Below are 20,261 nucleotides of genomic sequence, written 5' to 3' on the forward strand. Positions count from 1 at the left end.
CCTTGCAGTAGATGGGCCCGAGAACCAAAGATTCAGGTACCCTCCCTATCAAAAACATTAAGTGTTAAAAGAGTTTACACAACAAAGACAAAGTGTTTTGTGGGGGTTTTTTTGTAAAAATTTATTTAGCGTAGTCTTGAAGAGGTTATATAATAGCGTATAGAGCGTTGATCAGTGTATACAGCGGAGCACATACAGAGGGATGGCGTATATGCACTACGTGTATACAGCATTCCAGGCCTGGGGCAGTGTTTGACGACTGCGTCATGTCAGAAACCAAAGAGTAGGAGACCGAGCCCATCGTACGTGAGTGGCAACGTGTTTGGTTATATTTTATTTGGGGCTTGCTGTAACTGTTGTTGCTACTGCATCGGGATAGAGGTGGAAGGTGAAGGATTTCTAAGGCAAGTCGGGTGCAAAATGCACTGGTTGAGGTCTAGAACTTGGAAATGGAAGCTGGAGCTGTGGTTTGCAGTCAGCAGGTATTTGACACGCAGCTGTCCACCCTGTAGCCATTTGGGTTCTTTGTTAAATAAAGGTGCTTAGCATTAACCCCGGTGATGCAGGCTGAGCCCAGTTAGCGTCCGAGACGCGTGTCCCTTTAGCTTTGGGTTAGCAGTGGAGTGACACAGCTCGCTTGGGAAGACGCTTCCATGCGAAGGCGCTGTGGGCAGATGGTCAGTGATGCCAGCAGTGCTGAACCAGCCATCTCTTCCTCTTAAGGCAGTACTGAGAGGCGTTTATAGAAACATTGTGGAGCTTTATCGTGGGAACTCAAACTTCCAGTTATCGCTAAAAATGAGGAAAAGCAACTTTTTCTGAAGGTGCTGCTCTGAGCCTGATGAACTGTGGGGGGGAAAGCTCACGTTTCATTTCCAGCCTAGAGCAGCGCGGAGAAGTGGTGACCTCTGCAGTTTCTATTACTTAACATTTTTGTTTGGATGTGTGGATATGAAAAAAGTTACTACGGTATAAAAATATTACTATAGAGCAACAAATGGGACAAGTGACTTCAAAAAAAGGTAAGAGTCTCTCGCTCCAGATGAGTGAGGAAGTTACGTGATGGGTTTCTCAGGTTAATACCTTATAATCAATAAACTAAAACCAACAAAAATTCCAAATCTAAAACATAAAGAGTTTCCACATCAACTCCCTTTCTCGTAGTGCATCTCTCATACTCGGCTATAAAGTATTTACAGGGTTTTACTCATTTACACAATATGGCTTTAATATATTGTAACACAAAGCATCAAAACGTCTCAGAGCAAAATTCTTCATAAAACATTCTTTTGGAATATAAAGTTTGGCATGTCGTTGATTTGGCTGACAAAGCAGCAGAGTTATTTGTTTCCTAGTTGTGCTTTTTGATGACGACAAGCACAAATTTTGGTCGTTTCCATCAGGGCTTAAACTCTGATAAGAGTCAGAGCTGCCTCTCCCTCAAAGCCCAGCTGAACGCGTTTCATGAGCCACGCTTTCACGGCCATCGCCTTGGACCTGTGCGTTTGCCACTAAGGTAAGGAAGAGAAGGCCTTTCTTTTGGAACTTTTCGTATTAAGACAAGAAAGCAAGATGTATTTTGTGTTTTTTGTTGGGTTTTTTTTTTTTTTCTGAAAGTGCAGGTCTTTGGTAACGATAAACAGAATGAGCGAAGCGAGGAAGGAGGGGGGGATTTTGCTGGGGAAAACGTCCAGCCGATTGTATAGGGTGCAGTCAGGCTGATGGAGGAAAAGGTCCTGGCGCGGTGGCACCTTTTATCATCGAGAATTCAAACGAGGAGCAACCTGCAGGAGAAGACAGACAAGCTAGAAGGGGTGTTGAAAACAAAGATGCTGCAACGGTTTTAGCTCCTAAACATCTTTAAAGAGCCCCAAAGACTGGCTTGTGGAATTGTCACGCTACAGTATGTAACGTTTGCTCTGCTCCCGAGTGCTGAAGTTGCCCAGTCCCAGCGGGAAATAAAAGCAGATTTTGGCAAGTCTGTGAGTTCGAGGAGTCCGGGGTGCTCTTACACCCCAGTTCCTGAGGTTATATTGAAAACCTCTCCCTAGGCTAGCGGTAGAATACAAATTTGCATGGCCTAGGAAGGAGGACAGAGGGGCAAAATAATAATAATTAAAAAATGTTCCTAGGGATGGCTTGCAAAAGCTGGGGGGAAAAAAAATTATAGGATGTGTTTCTTCATAGTGCAAGAAGTTACTTGGTTTGCTGTTAACAGCAAATAAAAGCAGCCTGATCCTCACTTGAGCGTGTCCGTGCACATCTACTCTCTCTTCCTGAGCAGTGTCTATAGGCGTTCCATAGGGCAGCGCTACATCCGCGGCTCCTACGGGCTGGGCCGTTCCGGTGAGGCACCGAGTGGGAACGGTGAGCGCTGCTCTGAGGCCGGCCAGCCTGCAGGGCAGGGGGGCGCGTGCAGTCTCAGCGTCCTGTGGATTCTTTTCTGAACAACTTCTAATCTGACAACGCATAACTCAACTGCACGACTCTATCTGATGAGCGGGAAGACTACAAACAATGTGAGAAAGGAAGAGGATTTATTTTTTTGCATCCTACGTTTTTAAATCCTCTTGCTAAAATTTGATTTGCAACAGAGTACAGCGTTAAAGCCTGAATTGGCGGGGGGGTGAAGCGATTGATAGCACAATCACTTGATAGGTTTGAGTAATCCTGGCGGTTTTTCAAGACTGCAGGAAGAGAAGCCCAACGCACGGCTCCGACTGGGGAAAAGGCTGGCAGGGCAGGGCAGCGCGTTCGGCATGTGGCACGTGTCCGTCTGCTGCAAACAGGGTTTGTCTGGGCCTGGATCCACCGTAAGTGAACTACTGTTTCTCACCAGCCTGGGCCTGTACTCACCACTGTTAGATGGCCGTTCTTGGCTTTGGCTATAAGCAGTTCTGATCCCGATATAAAGTCAATTATGCCTTCTTTGCCTTGCCCGACTGTAAATTTTATGCTGCCAAGAGAAAGAGGTAAGAACAGATTTGATGAGTGGTTGTGGCCTCTGCGCTAGCTTAGCTCTACCCTCTTCCTGTGCAAGTGGCAGCTTCGTCACCGATGCTTCGCTGCGACAGATCCGCTCGTTCAGGGAAGGGGAGCCTGAGTTAAGATGCGTTAGTACTTTTTGATGCCGTATGTTTCTGTAGCCCTTTAATGCTGAAGCAGAGCAAGAAAAACCACTCACCTGCCCTGGTTGATGTTGACGTTGTTGACTTTGCCTGCCTGCATGGCTGTTTTTGTTAGCGTCTCGATCACGTGGTCGCTCTGAAGTACGACATCTCCCTGGGAGGGAAAAGAGACGGTGGTTTACGGTCGTGGCTTTACAGTGTCAGTACACCAAAATGATGATGCTGTAATTAACAGGAACAGAACTCTCTCTGCAGGTCAGCATGGGAAAAACGCTTCTCCGAGCGGACCGTGGTTTGGCGGAGATCTCCGGGGTCTCTGTTGTGGGTCACGCTGCACCGAGGGCAGTTGGTTTATTTACAGGGTATCAATTAATGGGGGCAAGGACAGCACCAATCCCGTCAGTGACCAAGTCACTGGTGAACCCCATCTGTGAGCACGAGTCAACAGAAGTGAAATGCTACTTAGAGTTGGCACCAAACAGTTATATATGTGTCACCACGTGTGCCCCCCCCTCCTCCCAGCTGGATCTTCTGCTCTTTCTGCCTTTAAAACTTTTTCTGAAGGTGGCTGGAGAAATGACGGAGGAGTTCCCGTTACCTTCTGTTTGTTATCCTCACAGTGCACGTGCAGCACAAACAAGTTATCGCTCAGGCTGCTGACGGAGATGCCTGCAACAGAGAATGGCCATTTGACACCCAACCCAGCTCCGGAGGAGTCTCGTGTGTGTCTCAGACCCTCTCCCAGGAACGCAGCAACTGTCGTTCTCACGCCAAGTAACCCGACAGCTGAGGAGCTGCCCGGAAGCGCTGCACTAACATGACAGCAGAGGGGCTGAAGAGGCTGCAAGGTGACAATCGGCTTATAACTGTGCTCTTGGAGACGGAAAAGAAACTTTCAGATGCCTCTGTCCATCAGGAGTAGGAAGAATGCCTGTTTATAAACTCCCATCACCCTCACGGACTTGAAAAAGAGGTACTTTGGCCAGTTAAGGGACCTAGGACCGAAATTTTACTTTTCAGCACCCACTGGACACACTCTTCGTTCTAGCCCTGTAGGGGGGTGAGTGGTGCGAGTACTGGGGTACTAATGAGGAGAGGGACAAGTGGAACAATGCGGTCACTGTTGTCTTACATGTTTTGCCACGTGTGGTAAGAAAGGCCAGCGCTGCCGCAGGAGCCTGGCTCCAGGACGTTACCGTTGCCGTGAGCTCCTTGCCTGCCCTGCAGCTGGGCCTGGGGGCAGGCTGAACCCGCAGCCGCTCGCTGGTCCTCGCGGGTCCGGCCCTGAGCTGCTGTCGGTTCTCACTACGCTGTCCCGCGACCGCCTCGGGCTCTGAATTCAGCGTTTCTGCTCATCCGGCCAGCAACGCCGTCCGACCATGCAGGGAGTGAGGGGTTCAGCCTCTGCTGTGAGTTCTCACGTTTGCTCCATGAAAAATATCCTCTCCCCGGGGCAGGTGGGTAGGGATGAGTTAAGGAGCTCTACGCTGTGTTTCAGGAGGGTCTGTTTCTTCATAGTTTGTTTTTGGACTTTGTTTAATATCTTGACACTGGACAGAAAGCGGATTAGCTATTTAAATCGAGCTAGCCCAGACCCAGCAGAGAGAGACAGCCCTCTCTGCCATCACGGTGTCTTAGGGGAGTCACAGAACCCAAAATTAGTGTTGCCCTTGGAAACCACTTCACAGGGCGACAGTTACAAACGCGGTTTAGTTGCCTCAGGCTAACACTGAAATGATTAGCACCAAAATTGCCTGTAAAGAAGAACCGTAGCGAAGCTGAAGCTGTTTGTTAAGCGAGAGGTTTCGGACAAAGCCAAGTAATGACGAGAATGCGCCAGACTCGGCCGTTTTCTCTGTCTGACCAAGTTCCCTCTCAGCCTGTCCACTCCCTGGCGGACATTGCGAGGGCTGGAAGCTGCAGCAGCTGCCACCTAACAATGGCGCAACTCCCCTGCGGGAGAGATGTGCAATGGGGGCATGACCTAAGAGGGGGCTTGGGGGAGACGAATTGAGTAATTTTTGTGACATTTTAAGGAATTTAATTTTAGAAAAATTCGGTTTCGAGATATTACAGACTTAAAATGCTTGCGGTATCAGATAATTCCATTCTTGTCCAGGACAAATGCAAATTGATTATTGTTTATTATCTATCTGTAGCCAAGGTGAGGCCTGACTTCAGTCCAGTGAGCCAAACCCCAGTTATGTCACCATTCTTACCTGTCAGATTGGCGTAGTCGATCCGCTGTTTGATTTTGGATTCTTCGACTATGACGACTGCGCTCTGGGTAAGAAGCAGCTGCCGCGCTCTTGCTTTGTATCCTTTCCGGTCGTACTTGATCACAGGAACTGCATACTGAAATTAGTGTTAACAGTGCTAAAAACGCAACGTGTTTAATTGTCGGCTGCCTTCCCTCTAGCCTAGAGAGCTCGGGGGAGGTACGGACCGGGGGCTGGTAAACCGGGAATGGAGACAGTTCTTTGGAGTCCTATTCTCAGTTCTGCCACCGATTTCCTTGTTGACTTAGAGGAGCTCTGAGCTGTCTGACTGCGGGCTTGACAAATCCAGGTTTAGTTTCAGGCTGTGTAGGTTTCTCCTTTCCTGCGACCCCTTCAATTCTCAACTGACATAATTAAACTTGCCCAAATCTCCACATTGTATTTCTGAGCCATCAGCTCGGCCCACAGACTATCTTCTAAGGCATTACGCTTAATAGAATGTAAAATTCTTGCTGTATTTTCTCCAGAAATCTACTCTTCCTGATATTCCTGTCTTCCTAGAAGCTTGACAAAAGTATTAGGACACACATCTCACCTTAATTGCTTCATTTTCTAAAGCCTGAAGGACTTTAGCATTTATCTCTTCATTACCTATAATTAAAACCAAAGAGGCGGGGGTCAGAAAGAAACTTCTAGCAAGAAGAGAGTAGATTAATCCCCCCCCGCTTCTTCCCGTTAAACTTCGCAACACCTACTCACCAAGTCGCGTGTTGATGAAGAGTCTTGGAACACTCTGAGGGTAATTGTCTTTTTTACCCTTAAAAATCTCACTGGCGATTACTTTTTGTTCCAACTGCAAGGACGAAAGATGTATTCTTGTTTAGGATAAAATTTCTCCAGAACAAAAACAAATTTGTCTTAAAGGAGATGTTCCCTTTTTGTTTCTTTTAGCAGTCATCATCTAGTTCTGACCTCCCGAATCATACGAGTCACAAAATTACCCAAAGTATTCCATACCTCCCTTTTACATTTTCAACAGCTACCCCTATCTTTAGGGCGGAAAAGAAATTCCTTTCTCTTTTTTTTTTTTTTCCCCTCTGACAAACAGCACCATTTGCTGAGGTACCATAGTGCCCTGGGAGGGCCTGCTCAGGCGATTAGTCACCATGAACCTTTGGTCCCTTTCACGGTGGCATTAGTCCAGGACGCGGTCACCCCGCACTGTAAATATGACCCGTGCTCTTGGCTCCCAGCGCGTGCTCCTTCAGAACAAGAACAAAACCAGGGACCGAGGAAACAGGAAAGCCCTTCTGCGTGATTTAGGGCAAATGCACGTTCTGGTATGGAGTACCTGGGTGATTTACGGGTAAAAACGCGGGTAAAAGATGCTCCTTATCAGTGAGTCTGGTTTGCTGGGGAAAAGAAAGTGTTCTGCTGAGTTTCCACCTCCAGCTCGATAATGGCTGCTATTAATCCTGTGTCCTTAATCACAGGCTCAGCCACTAACTAATCTACGGCATTTCATTACATGTGCTTAATACTTTGCAGGCCTTCACACGCAGTATGATATACTAAGCAATAAAAAAAAGCTTAATGGCAACTATTACTATCATCTCCTAACAGTTATATCTAAATGGTTTAATGTACGCATTTCCTATTATGTCCCTTCACTGAGCCTTTTTGCAAAATAAAAAAAATTCCCTCCCCCTACCTTTTCAGGACTAAGATGAATCAAATTTCAGTGGAGTTTTTATTCTTTTTACCTAGAACAGCAGCTGTAACTGTTCATGTAACTTCTCTGTTTGGAAAATGACTAGTTTTGTGTCTGCAGAATTCCTACTCTTTACTTTATATGGTACAAGCAGAATAATGCAGCTTCTTACATTTTTTATCTTCCATGGGAAGAATAACAGGGCCTTTCAGGATAAAAATTATATAGGGGCATACACAACACCACTGTTTAATACTGAATATGTATATAATGCTTTTTCTTTTATTTAATGCACATTCTGCTCTTTTATTTTTTTGTCCCTAACAAAAAAACCCCCACGTTCTTGTGGAGTTGTTAACTGACCGCCGCAGAATGCAGTGATTCAGGAGTTCCTCCAGCTCCCCACGGCTGCTGTAGCGGTGCCCTTGTCCCTCCCGCCCGGCTGCTCCCCTCCTTCATTTCTTACAGTAACCCCCCTCCTTTTCTTGGGAACACCAGCGCAGTTTGTGAAATAACGTAAAGTTGTCTCGTACCTGCTGCTTCCACTCGGGGCTGATTCTCTTGCAGTAGGTCCAGACCATGTTCTGCATACAGAGCTGGCGCAGGAGCTGGGACGCCTGAAGAAGAAGTGGCACAGGACATGAAAACAGCTCAGAATTACCCGACAAACAGTGCAGGCAGAGGAGAAGCAACCGCACAAAATGCGTTGCTGAATTAAAATACTGTTTTGTTACTTAATTAAATAATAGGAAGTTGATTTTCCACCTAAGAGGTTCTCCACCTGCTTTAGAAGGGAGAACAAACACCAGGAGCACCCCACTTGACGCTGCTCTGCCTTTCCTTGCTTCCAGCTGTACCCGCAATCCAAACAAGGACCTTTGGATAACTGGGCCTTTCCGCACTATTTCGTTTTGATGAGCTAAAACCCCACTTCTGCCAGATGCAGAATAATAATGGCGATAGAGGAAGTTTAATACGTTCTTCGCAGGCAATCACATTGTCATTGCAGCCAATTTCACTGTCCAGGGGGAACTTAATTTGTTCAGAGAAAAAGGGAAGAAAATTTTCAGAAATTTCAGAAAACCAGTAGAAAATGGTGTTGCAACAGCACCAGACTCCCAAGAACTTCCAATGCTATAGGTCTGATAATTTTACAGATACACCAGTTACACCTATGTGATGACGTTTGGATTAATTCTACCAGCAGAGATGCTAATGCAAGGTGGAACTTGAGCGAGAACCTGGTTCGTTCTTCTCTGACAGCAGGAGGGTCCCCGCAGGCCTTTGGTGGCCCGTGGTCTTCAACGCTGCCGTTAGCCTCCTCCATCCTGCCTGTGATTGACCTGACCCGCTGCTTTGTGCCTACCTCACAGAGCGAGGGAGGAGGAGTTGGCCACGATTTGTCCAAAACATTTTTTGGTAAATTACGCTTGAGGTTCATCAGGAAGGAGAAGCGGATGTAATCAAGGAAATACTCATTCTCTGGGCAGCGAGGGTGGTTCCGGTAAATAAAACCTTTAATAAACCTGAGGAAGAGAAAATGTTTATTAGAAAAGTGATCAAAATTAGCAATATTTAGAGGTCTCTTCCAACCAAACCATTTTCTGGAATTTACTCAGTAGTTGTAATTTATTAAGAAACATACTGAAGTGACAAGAAAGTTTATTTTTATCATCCTATTGTTGAGAAATAAGCATTTGATGGCTTGGGTTATTCTTTACGCACCTTCTGATAGTCTCTACTGCCCACTTCTTCTTGGCAGCTTTTCGGCGTCCCAAGGTTCCCCGCCACCAGGACTGGATTGCTATTGCTGAAAATAATACGGAGATTTTACACAAAGCGAGCTCCTTCATGCACCAATGCTGACTTGACACGAAACTGGCAACAAAGAGTGCTCAAGAAAGCCCCTTCTGGAAATAAAGAGCCTTCAATGCGGCATACAGGAAGGAATACAAGTTCTTAATAATATGATACAAGGGATGAATGTCAATAAAAAGCCCCAGCAGGTGGGAAGTGCTGCGTGAACAAGAGTTACGTCTGCTTCTCTTGCTCGGAGTCTCACAGGCTAAGGGCGGAAGGGCTGGGTACCACACCGACGGCTTCCACGCTCCTTCCAGCAAGGCTTTGGGAATGTTCCTTCTTGCACATCAAACGCAAGTCACCTCTGACAGCAATGGCCACTTCAAACCACGCCATTACCCAGCTCTGCCCTTTCCTCTCTCTCTCTCTCATACCTGAGTGTTTCATGTGCAGGAATTTCTTTCGACGGTAGAAACCTCTCCACGTGGCCTGCATTTTGGTTGCTGAAATGGCAAGAAAAACAGCAACTTGGAAACTGTGACCAAGCAGATTTTGGTAGAAAAAGAGTCAATTTTTTAAAGAAAAAAATCTCTCCCCCAACAAAAAGCAAAAAAAAAAAAAAATAATCAGAAAACAGACAGCTAACTGTCCACGAAGCTACTGCAGCGTGTGTGACTCACCCAGACTCTGCTTCCTCACTTCCAGAGCATCTTCCGTTGCAAACAAGGTCTTGGGAAAGCGGATAAAAATCTTTGTTCTAGAAATAGAAATGCAGAATTACGTTTAACATGCCGGAGAAGTTTGCTTCCTGCCCTTAGCATCCCCTTTGGGATCTCTAATCTTTTCCTCACCCATTAGATAGAGAAGCCTTATTTAAAAGCAGCGACGTGGAAGTCCAATGATTCACAATCTCAAATTAAGAAAACAGAAGAACTAACCGTCCCATTTTGTATTCTTCCTGTTTGTAGCCAAGATGCTTCACCAGCACGGCCACCCCGTCGTGGGGCCGTCCATCCCACGTAGGCCACGTTTCTGGACAAAGTGATTTGTACCTGTAAATTGAGAGCAGAAGAAACCTTAGGGAGAGAAATCCAGTCCATACAGGGCAACGGAAAGGGCGAGAGGCCGTGCTTCTCACTCCCTCTTGAAAATAAGCCTGTCAGGTGTAAGGGCTGTCTCTCTGCTGATCAGAACAGCTCCCCAGCCTCAAACATCTGCGGGACCAAGAGCAGAAGGAGAGAGAAGTCCAAGGTCATCCTACCTCTGCAGGAAAACTTCGTATTTTCTTCGATAGGCAAACCCAGCTCTGCGCACCCGGAGGTTCTCCATCAACCCTAGGTATTTCACTTGATGTCGGATTAGAACTTCATCAAATCGATCTTGGAGAGAGCATGAAAACAGAGAAACATGATTAATGCGCAGCTGTGCCTTCATCTGGAGAAGAGGAACGCTCAGTTCTTGGTTATATCTTACGCAGTTATCTTTAACCTCCAACCCATCCTCATGGTGCAAGTCCCGCACAACCTACTTTATGTCTTCAGTCTTTCCCACCCATCCTTTACTACACATTTCTATTTAGTTCCAAAAAGGAGTTCTCTTTTAGGATGTTCTACGCATACAGGAGGAAGAAACGAGGGAGAATAAAGGTCACTAAAAGGAAGTTACGTAGGTCAATAATTTTTCACTTTAAACATGACCCTACTCCACCCAAGACCAGTGCTCCCATTACGACTCCTGGCTGCTGGTACTGCCACCATCTCCTTACGAGAAGCTCTGGCACAAACCCAAAAGGAAAAAATCTTGCAGGACTTCTTCATTTGAGCGCCTTTCTGTGCCTCACTGACTGTGATCTAGTGGTCTATATATAGCTGTCGTAGAAAAAAAGAAAAGAAAAAAAAAGAGGAAGAGTCGGCAGGGTCATACCAGCCTGTTTAGCATCGTTTGGTTTCATGCAACGAATGTAGGAGGGTTCTTTGGACATCAGAATTTCCATGAGTTTGGAGAGGCTGTTTTTAAACTGAGTTGCTGCCTAGGAGAAAAGAAAGAAAACCATGTACAAAGCAATGACTTAACCCTAGCGCTTGTGACTGCAGAACAAACCTCAGTTTCCCAGCTTTAAATGTAAGAGGCTTGCATTTGGATTACCACGTTAGACAGGACACATCTTTTAGAAAGAGGAAACAGTCCCACTTCCCTCCAGCTCTGGTGTTCTTACCGTTTCAGGTCTCTTTTTGTCTGTCAGCTCCGTCCTGTCAAAACACTGATTTATGATAGGATTCTCAGAGTTGCACATGGTCTGCAGAGAGACATTTTCAGAGATAAAATACAGAGTATTCTTCAGAAACTATCAAAGTAACATGGGACAAAACCATTTGTTTGGATTTTTTTGTTTGTTTAGTTTTGCTTTTTAATAAGAAAATGAACTTTGGGCACCTCAATTTGTTTTTTCGTAGTGCAGCCCTACGCACAGGCATTCTCCAGGTGGAGTCTAGAAGAATCTTTCCCCTCAGGTGCCACCCCATTTTAAACCCTACTCCTCGTTCTGCGGCGTACTGGAAACGTCCTCCGTCCACACTCACCTCCTTCAGGTTCCGAAAGAGAAGGTCATTGTTTTTATCTAGAAAACCTGGAAGAAAAAGAAACCGCTCAGGCTGCCACCGCGGTTCCGCAGGAACTTCGCAACAAGGCAGGAATTTGAGATGGGAAATTAAGCTGGTTAATGAAACGATGCGTGGGGGTATTTCTTTACTATGTAGCGAAGCTGTTTTAATTCAAAGGGCAGAGGACGAGAGGAGGAGAAAAGAGCGAGAGACAGCGGAGGTGACGCACACACTTACCTGCAACGCTGTAGGTGACATCTCCAGCGTAGTGCGAAAGCCGGAACTCCTCCCGCCCCAGTGATTTGCGAGTCTTTTGGTCAGCAAGCTTGTGCCTGGTGAGGAAGCAAAGAAGCTTCATGAGAAATAAAAGGAACAAACATCTGTTTTACTGGGGGGAATCACTTCAAAGAGCACTATGGCATTTGATCCCAGAGCGGAACACAGCGGAGGGGCGGGAGAATAAATCTTCCTTGCCGATTTTCAAGACCAAAAGTAAATAAAGAGTTATCAACCAGCAAATGACAAAAATGTCATAAAATGTATTTATGTTTATTTCAAAAGTATGAACTTTCAGCTTCCTGGCGAGGTTGCAGAGCGGTTCTGTGCGCACATGAAATCAGAGTAGAGGCAGCAGGCGAGAGGGCAGCGATGTTGCTGGCAGCAGGCTGCCGTAGTCCCGGGATGCCGTACGGAGCCTCATCTGAGCACAAGCGGAACATTTAGTAAGAATAAGAAAGCGTTTGGAGCTCCAAAACTGAAGTAAACAGTCTGAAAGGTGAAATGTGGAATTCGCGCCCATCAAACTGGAGCGGCGCCAACACGGACGGGTTACCCAGGTCAGAGGAGGGTATCAAGATCATGTGGGAAGCGGGTGGGCGCAAAGGTGAGTTAGTGCAATATAAGCCTCTCAGTTTCAAAAGCGCGAACACTGCTTAATCGTTCTAATGCATATACACCTCTGAACACTACTTTTACCGGTAAAATTCTGCTCCACGTTCTAGTTATTCCTACGTCTAACTCAAGTCATCAATGCTGAGGAATGATCTGGCCTAATACCCCAAACCAGCGCCTTTGTCACACCTCAGTTATTGGGCCAGATCCTGGAAGAGCCAAGAAGCCGCAGCCTGCGAATTCCTTGGATGTATTAGCAGTAGGATGCCAGGAAGAGATCGGTGAAGAGGGAAGTCAGTAACAAGGGTTGTGTTGCTCCTATTGTATTCTGAAGCATAGTCTTGAGAAAAGCAAGGCAGTTAGTGATGACAACTTATTCTGTATTACCTTAACTCACCATCTAAGCTCTTCACAAAAGAAAACATGATCATCTTTTATGTGGGACCCAGTATACCTAGGACGCTACTGCCATACACACCATGACTTATAACATCATCTAGGAATGATTCAAGCTCTAGCCTCTATCACACGCTTGGATTCTACCGGTATAACTGCTATGGGAACACTCACGTGAGAAAATGAGGGTGGTTCTTCACAGTTTCCTCCAGTTTCTCCAAGAACGTTGTATCTGTGGCATCCCCAGGTCTCAGACATTCTTCATCCTACAAACACACACATTCTAGTATCGATTTCCTGCTGCGCTCGTCAGCCCACAGGGCAGCTCTAGTTCTCTCTCACTGAAACACTGCCCCAGTGTGACCCTGTGGCCTTTTAACAGGTAGGCCAGCTCTTAGTTCAACAAAAGAAGAATTGTTGAGCTGAAAAGGAAAACACGTGCCTCCTTCCGGACTGCCTGGATTGGAAGTTTCTTTCCTGAGAGCAGAGGGAGGTGATACAATACGACCTTTCATGGCGTCACTGTTCAGTTTATCATAGCTCTTCCTACCTGCCCAAATAATCCTAATAAAAGCTTAGATCTTTGGTTTTTCCCCGTGTTCTTCCCCATGTTTTCCACTACACTGCCCCAGGCTGAGAGAGCTGGGGTTGTTCAGCCTGGAGAAGAGAAGGCTCTGGGGAGACCTTACAGCCCCTTCCAGTCCCTAGAGGTGCTGCAGGAAAGATGGGGACAAACATTCTAGCAGGGCCTGTTACGATAGGACAACGGGTAATGTCTTTAAACTAAAAGAGGGAAGATTTAGACTAGATATAAGGAAGAATTTTTTATTTTATTTTTTTTTCTTTTTTTACAATGAAAGTGGTAAAACCCTGGCCCAGGTTACCCAGAGAGGTGGGAGATGCCCCATCCCTGGAAACGTTCAAGGTCAGGTTGGACGGGGCTCGGAGCAACCTGATCGAGTTGAAGATGTCCCTGCCCATGCCAGGGGGGTTGGACTAGATGGCCTTTAAAGGTCCCTTCCAATCCAAACTGTTCTATGATTCTATAAAATTTTTAATTTAAAAAGGCGTCGTCAACTCACCAGAATAGAAATGATACCTTTGAATTTCTCTTCCACCAAATCACAAATTATTTTGTTATTGAAATACTGAACTGGTTCCCACTACAAAGAAAAGAAATCGCACTTGGGTGAAAACAATTCTAGACTGGAAAAAAAACACGAACATTTCAGAGCATTTCAGACAGCACCTTACTTAAATAATCTTTCTGTCAAATTTGAAACAAAGCTTTTTCACTCATCAAATTTGTTTTCCAAACATTCCCTTTAAAAAGCATTTTTTTCTATCAGAATAAAAGACTGGAATGGCATTACTGACTTCTAGCTGTATCACACAGTTACCAAAGCGTTTTGAAAAGAAAGGAAAAAAAGAAAGCTTTATTTCATTTACTTTGCAGACCATTATTAGCAGCTCCTTTTCCAATCTGTCCTCTGGCCTGCAGGAGGTGCTACAAAGGAGACAGAGGACATGATGATGCTGGTTCTTACCGCTATGCCTTCCGACTCGTATTCCTCTTGTTCTGACTTTAACGTGAGCTCTATGAAGAGCTGCTGCAATTTTTCATTACAATAATTAATACAAAATTGCTCAAAGCTGCAAACAAAAATCAGAAAAATAATCACTAACATTGTACCACAAACAAAAGAAGCTATAATTAGCGGGCAGCAGCATGAATATATCTCTAAATCAGGATAAATAGATTTTGCGAAATGTTTATTTACTGCACGTATAAATTTAGTAAGTTTATTATTCAGTGGATCTCGTGAAAGAGTTCCAGAAGGAGGGAAAAACAGACATGAAGGGTGGAACACAAAAACTTTTAAGAAGTGCCCATAAGACTGCACATTTGAGAGTCTCGGTTGGTTCACTGCTATGAGCCAGAGTCAGGTTCCAGACTCTGACACAGCTGGAGTTTCGTAGCTGGTTTTCCCCATTCACACCACCGTGGAAAGACACCACAACAACAGCCACCACTGTGCCAGAGCCGGACAAAGGCAGAGTTCAAGCTATCGCACGAATACGCCCCCAAAAGACAACAATCTCTTTAAAACACCAGGAACATTAACAGCTGTAAATGCTAAATATTAGCTGGATGCCCCGAGTGCTGGGAGCCCTGTGATTATCAGTTACTCAACTGATTTCCTAAAGTTGAAATGCCATCTCTTTCTCTCTTACTAAGAGGACCACAGATGGAATAACGTCTTATTTCACAATGGAGAGAAAACACTACGATGACTGAAGTCATGCAGAGCTTACTCAAAACTCAAAGACACCGACTGAAACAAACCTGTTGTGCTGGAAAACCTCAAATCCATAGATATCAAGCAATCCTAGAACTGTTGTACTTCTCCAGCCTGGAAATTCTCCTTCCTGCAACATGGCAAAAAATAAACGTTGATATTGTACTCACAGCTACGATCCATCCCATCACGGGATCTTACCCATTTAGTTACAGCATTAATTCCTTACCCTCTTCTTAATGGAAAACAAATTAATTTAGAAATCACTGTGCAGCATAGGGCTTACCATTTCTTTGCTTTGCAGCTAAAAGATTTGAAACTTCCTCTCACGCTTGGTTGGAGATCAACAAACAAAAGGTTCATTTACCTTGTAAGCAAGAGACTTATTAACTTTGTTGACCAGCCAGGAGAAAGTGCGTCCGTATATCGCCTTAGCAAGCGCATCCCTCGCGTAGGCTGCCTGCTCCAGGTTCAGGGGACTGATTAGCTGCACGCAGAAGGAGAAAAAAAGCCACTCAACAGCCATTCCACTGAGGGGTTCAGTTTCCCTAGTTCATTGCTAATAAACAGCCACTCAACGGCATCCTGCCTGGGCTCAGCTCACATCATCGTCTCCCAGCCATACAGGCTGCAAGTCACCATCGGGTTGTGGGACTTGCACTGCCAACCTCCTTTGACAAGTGAGAACTGGACTGTTTCGCTCTGGTAAGAGCGCTGACGGCATATCGCTAGCTTGATTTAATTCCATGCACCTCCCAGATCCGCAGTTCACGTTCTCACCTCTTCCCCTTTTGCTATGATCTTCTTGTGGATCAGCGCATCTCGAAGAACAGAGCCCTCAACTGCTAGAAGCTGCAAAACAGTAGGTTATTCAATTAATTTATGAAGCGGTATGTTCCATTTATCAGTACTAGTTTTAAGAGACCAGAAAGGCTAGTCCTCAAACGCACGGTCCAGTGGAACAACCCTTCATTTCCCATTCTCACTGCAAGACTTTACACAGCGTCAATCCTTCCCTTGCCTCCCACACACCACCCCTTTCTGGCAGTGATGCGACCTAACAAATAAATTGGCTTGATTGTTCTGGCACAAAGAACCGACTGAGCAAGGCCACAAGGGTGGTTCTTTCTTTAAAACTCTTCTCCGGAGTAGGTCTATTCTTATCCCACTGCCTGAAGGCAAGAACCTCAAGTCAGCGGTCAATCAAGTGGTAAATAGAGAAGTTGTCAATTAAAGGGTTTTGATGTTAATATTTGCATTTTATTTAGGTCAAATAAAAGTAAACTTACGAAAACTTCTAAATCATATTCTAAAATGATACGATGGTACCAAGTTCAAAATAAGGAAAGCTCTCTAATTCATCTTTAACGGCGTATCTCTCTAACTGGCGGTACTCACCCTAGCCAGGTATTTAATCTGATTCTCTGTGGTGACCTGAGCATTTCCTTGCTCATCAGCAGCAAACTGCACGTTGCCCAGATGCAGGACACTAGCCACAATGCTCAGCAAATCCTAGGACGGAAGCAACAGTCAGAAGCCAGGATGATGAAATGAAAGCACGGTGAGAAAAGGCAGCGAGATTTTTGCGTGTAATTAACATTTTACAAGAACATTTTGTATTTTTTTCAGAATTTTTGCAGAGAATACGTTCACTCTGAAGGCTGCCTTTGGTCAGAAATAACAAATCAAAGCAGAAAAATTCCTCAAGAGCAGGAAAATCAGCTGTGCTGCCAAACGTGTCTTACCTCCACCTCGTTGTCATTGAAGCTTATAATGGACAGGGCTCTTCGCACAATCTTCCAATCGTTTTTATCATTTATGGAGCTGACCCTTGCACAGTGACCCTAAAAAGACACAATTTGATATAAGTAAGTAAATAATCGTCAAGGACATTACTCGTGCTCAATGCGCTTCTGCCATGTGCTTATTTTTATAGCAGTCATCGCGGTGTTATTTTTGAAATGAGGGAAGGAAACTACAAAGTCATCTGAGAAAGTATCGGTCCTATAATATAACAATATTATCAGAATAACTAGTTAACGCAAAAATGCACACCTTTACTAAATAGTGATACTGTTGCGGGCTCTTTTCGAGGCCCAGCCTTCGCAGTAAGTCCTCTTCCCCTCCTTCTAGCAGCTGGTAGAAAATGTGGAAGTTCCTCTCGCCGTGGTTCTGGTGCACAACTCGGGATTTCTCCAGGAGGTAGTTCAAGATGTGGCCCCCCACAGGAGCCCCCTAAACCAAACCAGATACATTGAAATAGTTCATACACAGAGGGGAAAAGATTTCCGCTTCTTGGTGGTCCATTCAAAGACAAATAGGATACAAAATGATAGCTTACGAAGACAGAAAATTATCTGTTGTTTTGTATCACAATCTCTGTTTCGGCTAAAACAGAGCATCAACTGGAGTTTTGACGCGTATGCAAAACGAGCCATCAAGTGACAATAACATGCCATTACACAGATCAGGGCTAGTGCACATACTGAATGGGATCTTGACTTGGGTAAAATTCCTTCTCAGAAGGAATTCAACAGAAATTAAAAGACTGCAGTACGCCAAGATACTCAGTTCTCACACCACGTTCATCTTCGTAGTGTGGGGCAATTTGGAGCAGAATCGAAACAAACACCATGCAAAGTTACACAGGACAGAGATTATCTTCAGATCACAGCTGGCTCATGGGGATTTCGTTTGGGAACATCCATTTGCATGGTGCACATATACCCCAGAAGAGGATTTAATCTCACTGCCTCTTAATATAGAGGAATGAAGGAAGAATGAAAGGGAAGTGTGTTCTACAAAATCCTCTGGAACCAAACTTTGCTACCATAGACTCTGCTTCCACTGTCATCAAAGGAATGCAAAACCATCACTCCACACACACATCAGTACAAGAAAGCACAGGCAACAGAGGCCTGCTATGACCGCGACCAATTCTGAAGTACAAAGTAAATTTTAAGTTACCCTGTAATCAAACTGCACATCCATGTATTTCCCAAATCGGCTGGAGTTGTCATTCCGAAGGGTTTTTGCATTTCCAAAGGCCTGAAATGAAAACGATTAGAGAAAAATAAATAAGTATCTAATAAGATTATTTATAAACACTTTGATGAAGCTGCCAGTTGTTTATTTGCAACCATTAAAGCCTGGGTTTGTCCTTTTTGCAAGGGAAACCAAGAAGGAAACAGATTGCTACCCGAATTCTAATGCTGATCTTTACACCCAGTGCAAGCACTGCAGATGGAGCATGTCTCTGAAAACAATTCCGCCCTCCCCCAGCAAGCTGATTTTAATGCCAGTTCACTGCTGACAACATATGTCACGTCTGACAGTCTTTTCAAAGCTCCATCCTTCATCACGGCTATTTCCTTATGGTCACCCGCAGCTCCGCTCGCAGCAGGCACTATCCTAAAAGCCCAATCCTGCCAGGCTCCCCCCTCTCCTGGGGAGCACGCCTTTCCCGCGCACGCAGCACGGTTTGCAGCATGGTTTGAGTACGGAGCGGAAATATCAAAGGGGACTATAAAGACAGCTCAGGACTGGACACTAGAGGACACCACAGCACTAGAAAATGCACCCACAAATGCATTTATCAGAGGGCAACGCTGCCCACAGCGCGTGTGTCCGCTCCTGGCTTTGCACACTGATGCAGCGCAGCAGGACGCTTCCCACGCCGAACGCCTCTCTCTGCCGGCAGCCGGCCCACTCCAGAACTTCTCCCGGTGGGACGGGAAGGGCCAGCGAGTTCAGCGGCAGACGGCCGTTTCTTTGGCTGGGAAGCGGAGCGGGATTCCCCCGTGTGCAGCCCACACGCCGTGAAACAGCGTTCCCAGGATACGTTCTCGGCTCTGCACCGACAGCTGAGCCATGCCCGTGGGGTCCGGCTGCCCCCACCCCCTCAGCTGGAAAATATGAGTGTTGCTGGTGTGGTTCAATGTCGAGTTTCCCCGCTCTAGGGTTACCTCCAGGACAGGATTGGATTGTAACAGACGGTCCTTCACGGTTTCGACCTGCTGACTGGCCGGGCAGGTCACGGCGTAGTACTGCAGGATCTTCTTGGTGGCCTCCGTTTTGCCAGCCCCGCTCTCCCCAGAGATGAGAATACACTGATCCTTCCTCTCCGTGCGCAGGGAGCGGTACGAGTTGTCTGCAATGGCGTAGCTAAGGGACAACAACAACCAGGCGTTAGTTTGTTTCCACAGGTGAAGGGCAGAGACTCCTCAACTAAGACTAAAAGAGAAGTGTATGTCCATGGGCCGGGTACGAGCATATTGCTTCTGCGCACTGGTGATGAGACAGGAGATCACGGTGAGCACTTTCTGACACCTCTTAACGACCACACATGCACTACATACACATCTGAACCACCGAGCAAAGCTTCTGCAGCGTGATAGCACAAATCTATCAAATTCTTTTAAAAACCGTTCTTCTGAGTCTCTCCAATGATAAGAGTTTCTGTAGACGACGACTAAACGGTGCAGATAAACTTACTTTTCTAAATATACATGATCTCTCAACATTGGTCCTGCAGGACAAAAAAAACCCTTTACATTCAGGAAACATCTCGTTTTCCATTGATCTTTATACCAACTTATCTATTAAGTGACGATACGCTCGGAAGGTCACAACTACACTTTGCTATCTGGGTGGCTCCACAACAGCCCAACCTCTCACAGCTTCTCTCGGATGGCAGGAAGAATTGGATAAGCCAGCACAGACTAATAAGCATCCTGCAGGCTCCATAAGCTTCCATCCAACTTAGGCCAAACGCTACCCAAAACACCTGAGGGTTCCTCCCGCCTGCGTGCAGCCAGGGTTTGCCGCTGCTGGCCCCGGAGCCCCGCTCTTCCTTTGCTGCTTTTTCTTTCTCTTCTCTTTTCCTCCCTGCAACAGGCCAGACGGGGTCTCATAACAAGAATCGCACACGCTTTTACACCACCAGAGAGCGTGAGGATGAGTGTGACAATAGTGGTACCTGCTTCCGGAGCGAGAGGAGAAGGAGCAGATAGGGGCGATGGAAGAGAGTAAGAGAAAAGAGCAGCATTAGCCCTTCATAATGCGCTCATATGAGACCTCCATAACAATATTTTCAGCTGTCTTCCACGTGGTGATGAAGCAGATATCCTGCCTTCATACACTTGACAACCTTTAACTAGTTTTCCTTTTTTTTTCCCCTCCCCCTTTTTTTTTTTTTTCTAAATGCTCATGCTGTG

At 45.7% G+C, this 20,261-nt stretch overlaps 1 protein-coding gene across 3 annotated transcripts in view; it reads right to left on the reverse strand.

Moving 5' to 3' along the window:
• Positions 1-99: 99 nt before the first annotated feature.
• The window catches only part of MYO1C (myosin IC), a 59,218-nt gene continuing 39,056 nt past the window's right edge, over positions 100-20,261 (reverse strand). For all 3 annotated transcript variants that reach the window (XM_074594994.1, XM_074594997.1, XM_074594995.1), the window contains exons 4-32: positions 19,011-19,209; positions 18,013-18,093; positions 17,101-17,280; positions 16,791-16,889; positions 16,444-16,557; positions 15,826-15,897; positions 15,413-15,532; positions 15,093-15,175; positions 14,293-14,398; positions 13,828-13,908; positions 12,920-13,011; positions 11,696-11,790; positions 11,438-11,484; positions 11,074-11,154; positions 10,782-10,887; positions 10,120-10,237; positions 9,797-9,910; positions 9,539-9,615; positions 9,293-9,361; positions 8,784-8,868; positions 8,425-8,584; positions 7,592-7,675; positions 6,107-6,200; positions 5,943-5,998; positions 5,348-5,483; positions 3,727-3,797; positions 3,185-3,282; positions 2,857-2,956; positions 100-1,784 (exon numbers count right to left, since the gene is read on the reverse strand). In XM_074594994.1, the coding sequence (XP_074451095.1) occupies positions 1,758-1,784; positions 2,857-2,956; positions 3,185-3,282; positions 3,727-3,797; positions 5,348-5,483; positions 5,943-5,998; positions 6,107-6,200; positions 7,592-7,675; positions 8,425-8,584; positions 8,784-8,868; positions 9,293-9,361; positions 9,539-9,615; positions 9,797-9,910; positions 10,120-10,237; positions 10,782-10,887; positions 11,074-11,154; positions 11,438-11,484; positions 11,696-11,790; positions 12,920-13,011; positions 13,828-13,908; positions 14,293-14,398; positions 15,093-15,175; positions 15,413-15,532; positions 15,826-15,897; positions 16,444-16,557; positions 16,791-16,889; positions 17,101-17,280; positions 18,013-18,093; positions 19,011-19,209 (2,845 nt within the window). In that variant the 3' untranslated portion in view covers positions 100-1,757. The remainder of the gene's footprint in view (positions 1,785-2,856; positions 2,957-3,184; positions 3,283-3,726; positions 3,798-5,347; positions 5,484-5,942; positions 5,999-6,106; positions 6,201-7,591; positions 7,676-8,424; positions 8,585-8,783; positions 8,869-9,292; positions 9,362-9,538; positions 9,616-9,796; positions 9,911-10,119; positions 10,238-10,781; positions 10,888-11,073; positions 11,155-11,437; positions 11,485-11,695; positions 11,791-12,919; positions 13,012-13,827; positions 13,909-14,292; positions 14,399-15,092; positions 15,176-15,412; positions 15,533-15,825; positions 15,898-16,443; positions 16,558-16,790; positions 16,890-17,100; positions 17,281-18,012; positions 18,094-19,010; positions 19,210-20,261) is intronic.

The sequence above is a fragment of the Larus michahellis genome, chromosome 7 (genome assembly GCF_964199755.1).
Source record: "Larus michahellis chromosome 7, bLarMic1.1, whole genome shotgun sequence".
NCBI classification, from domain to species: domain Eukaryota; kingdom Metazoa; phylum Chordata; class Aves; order Charadriiformes; family Laridae; genus Larus; species Larus michahellis.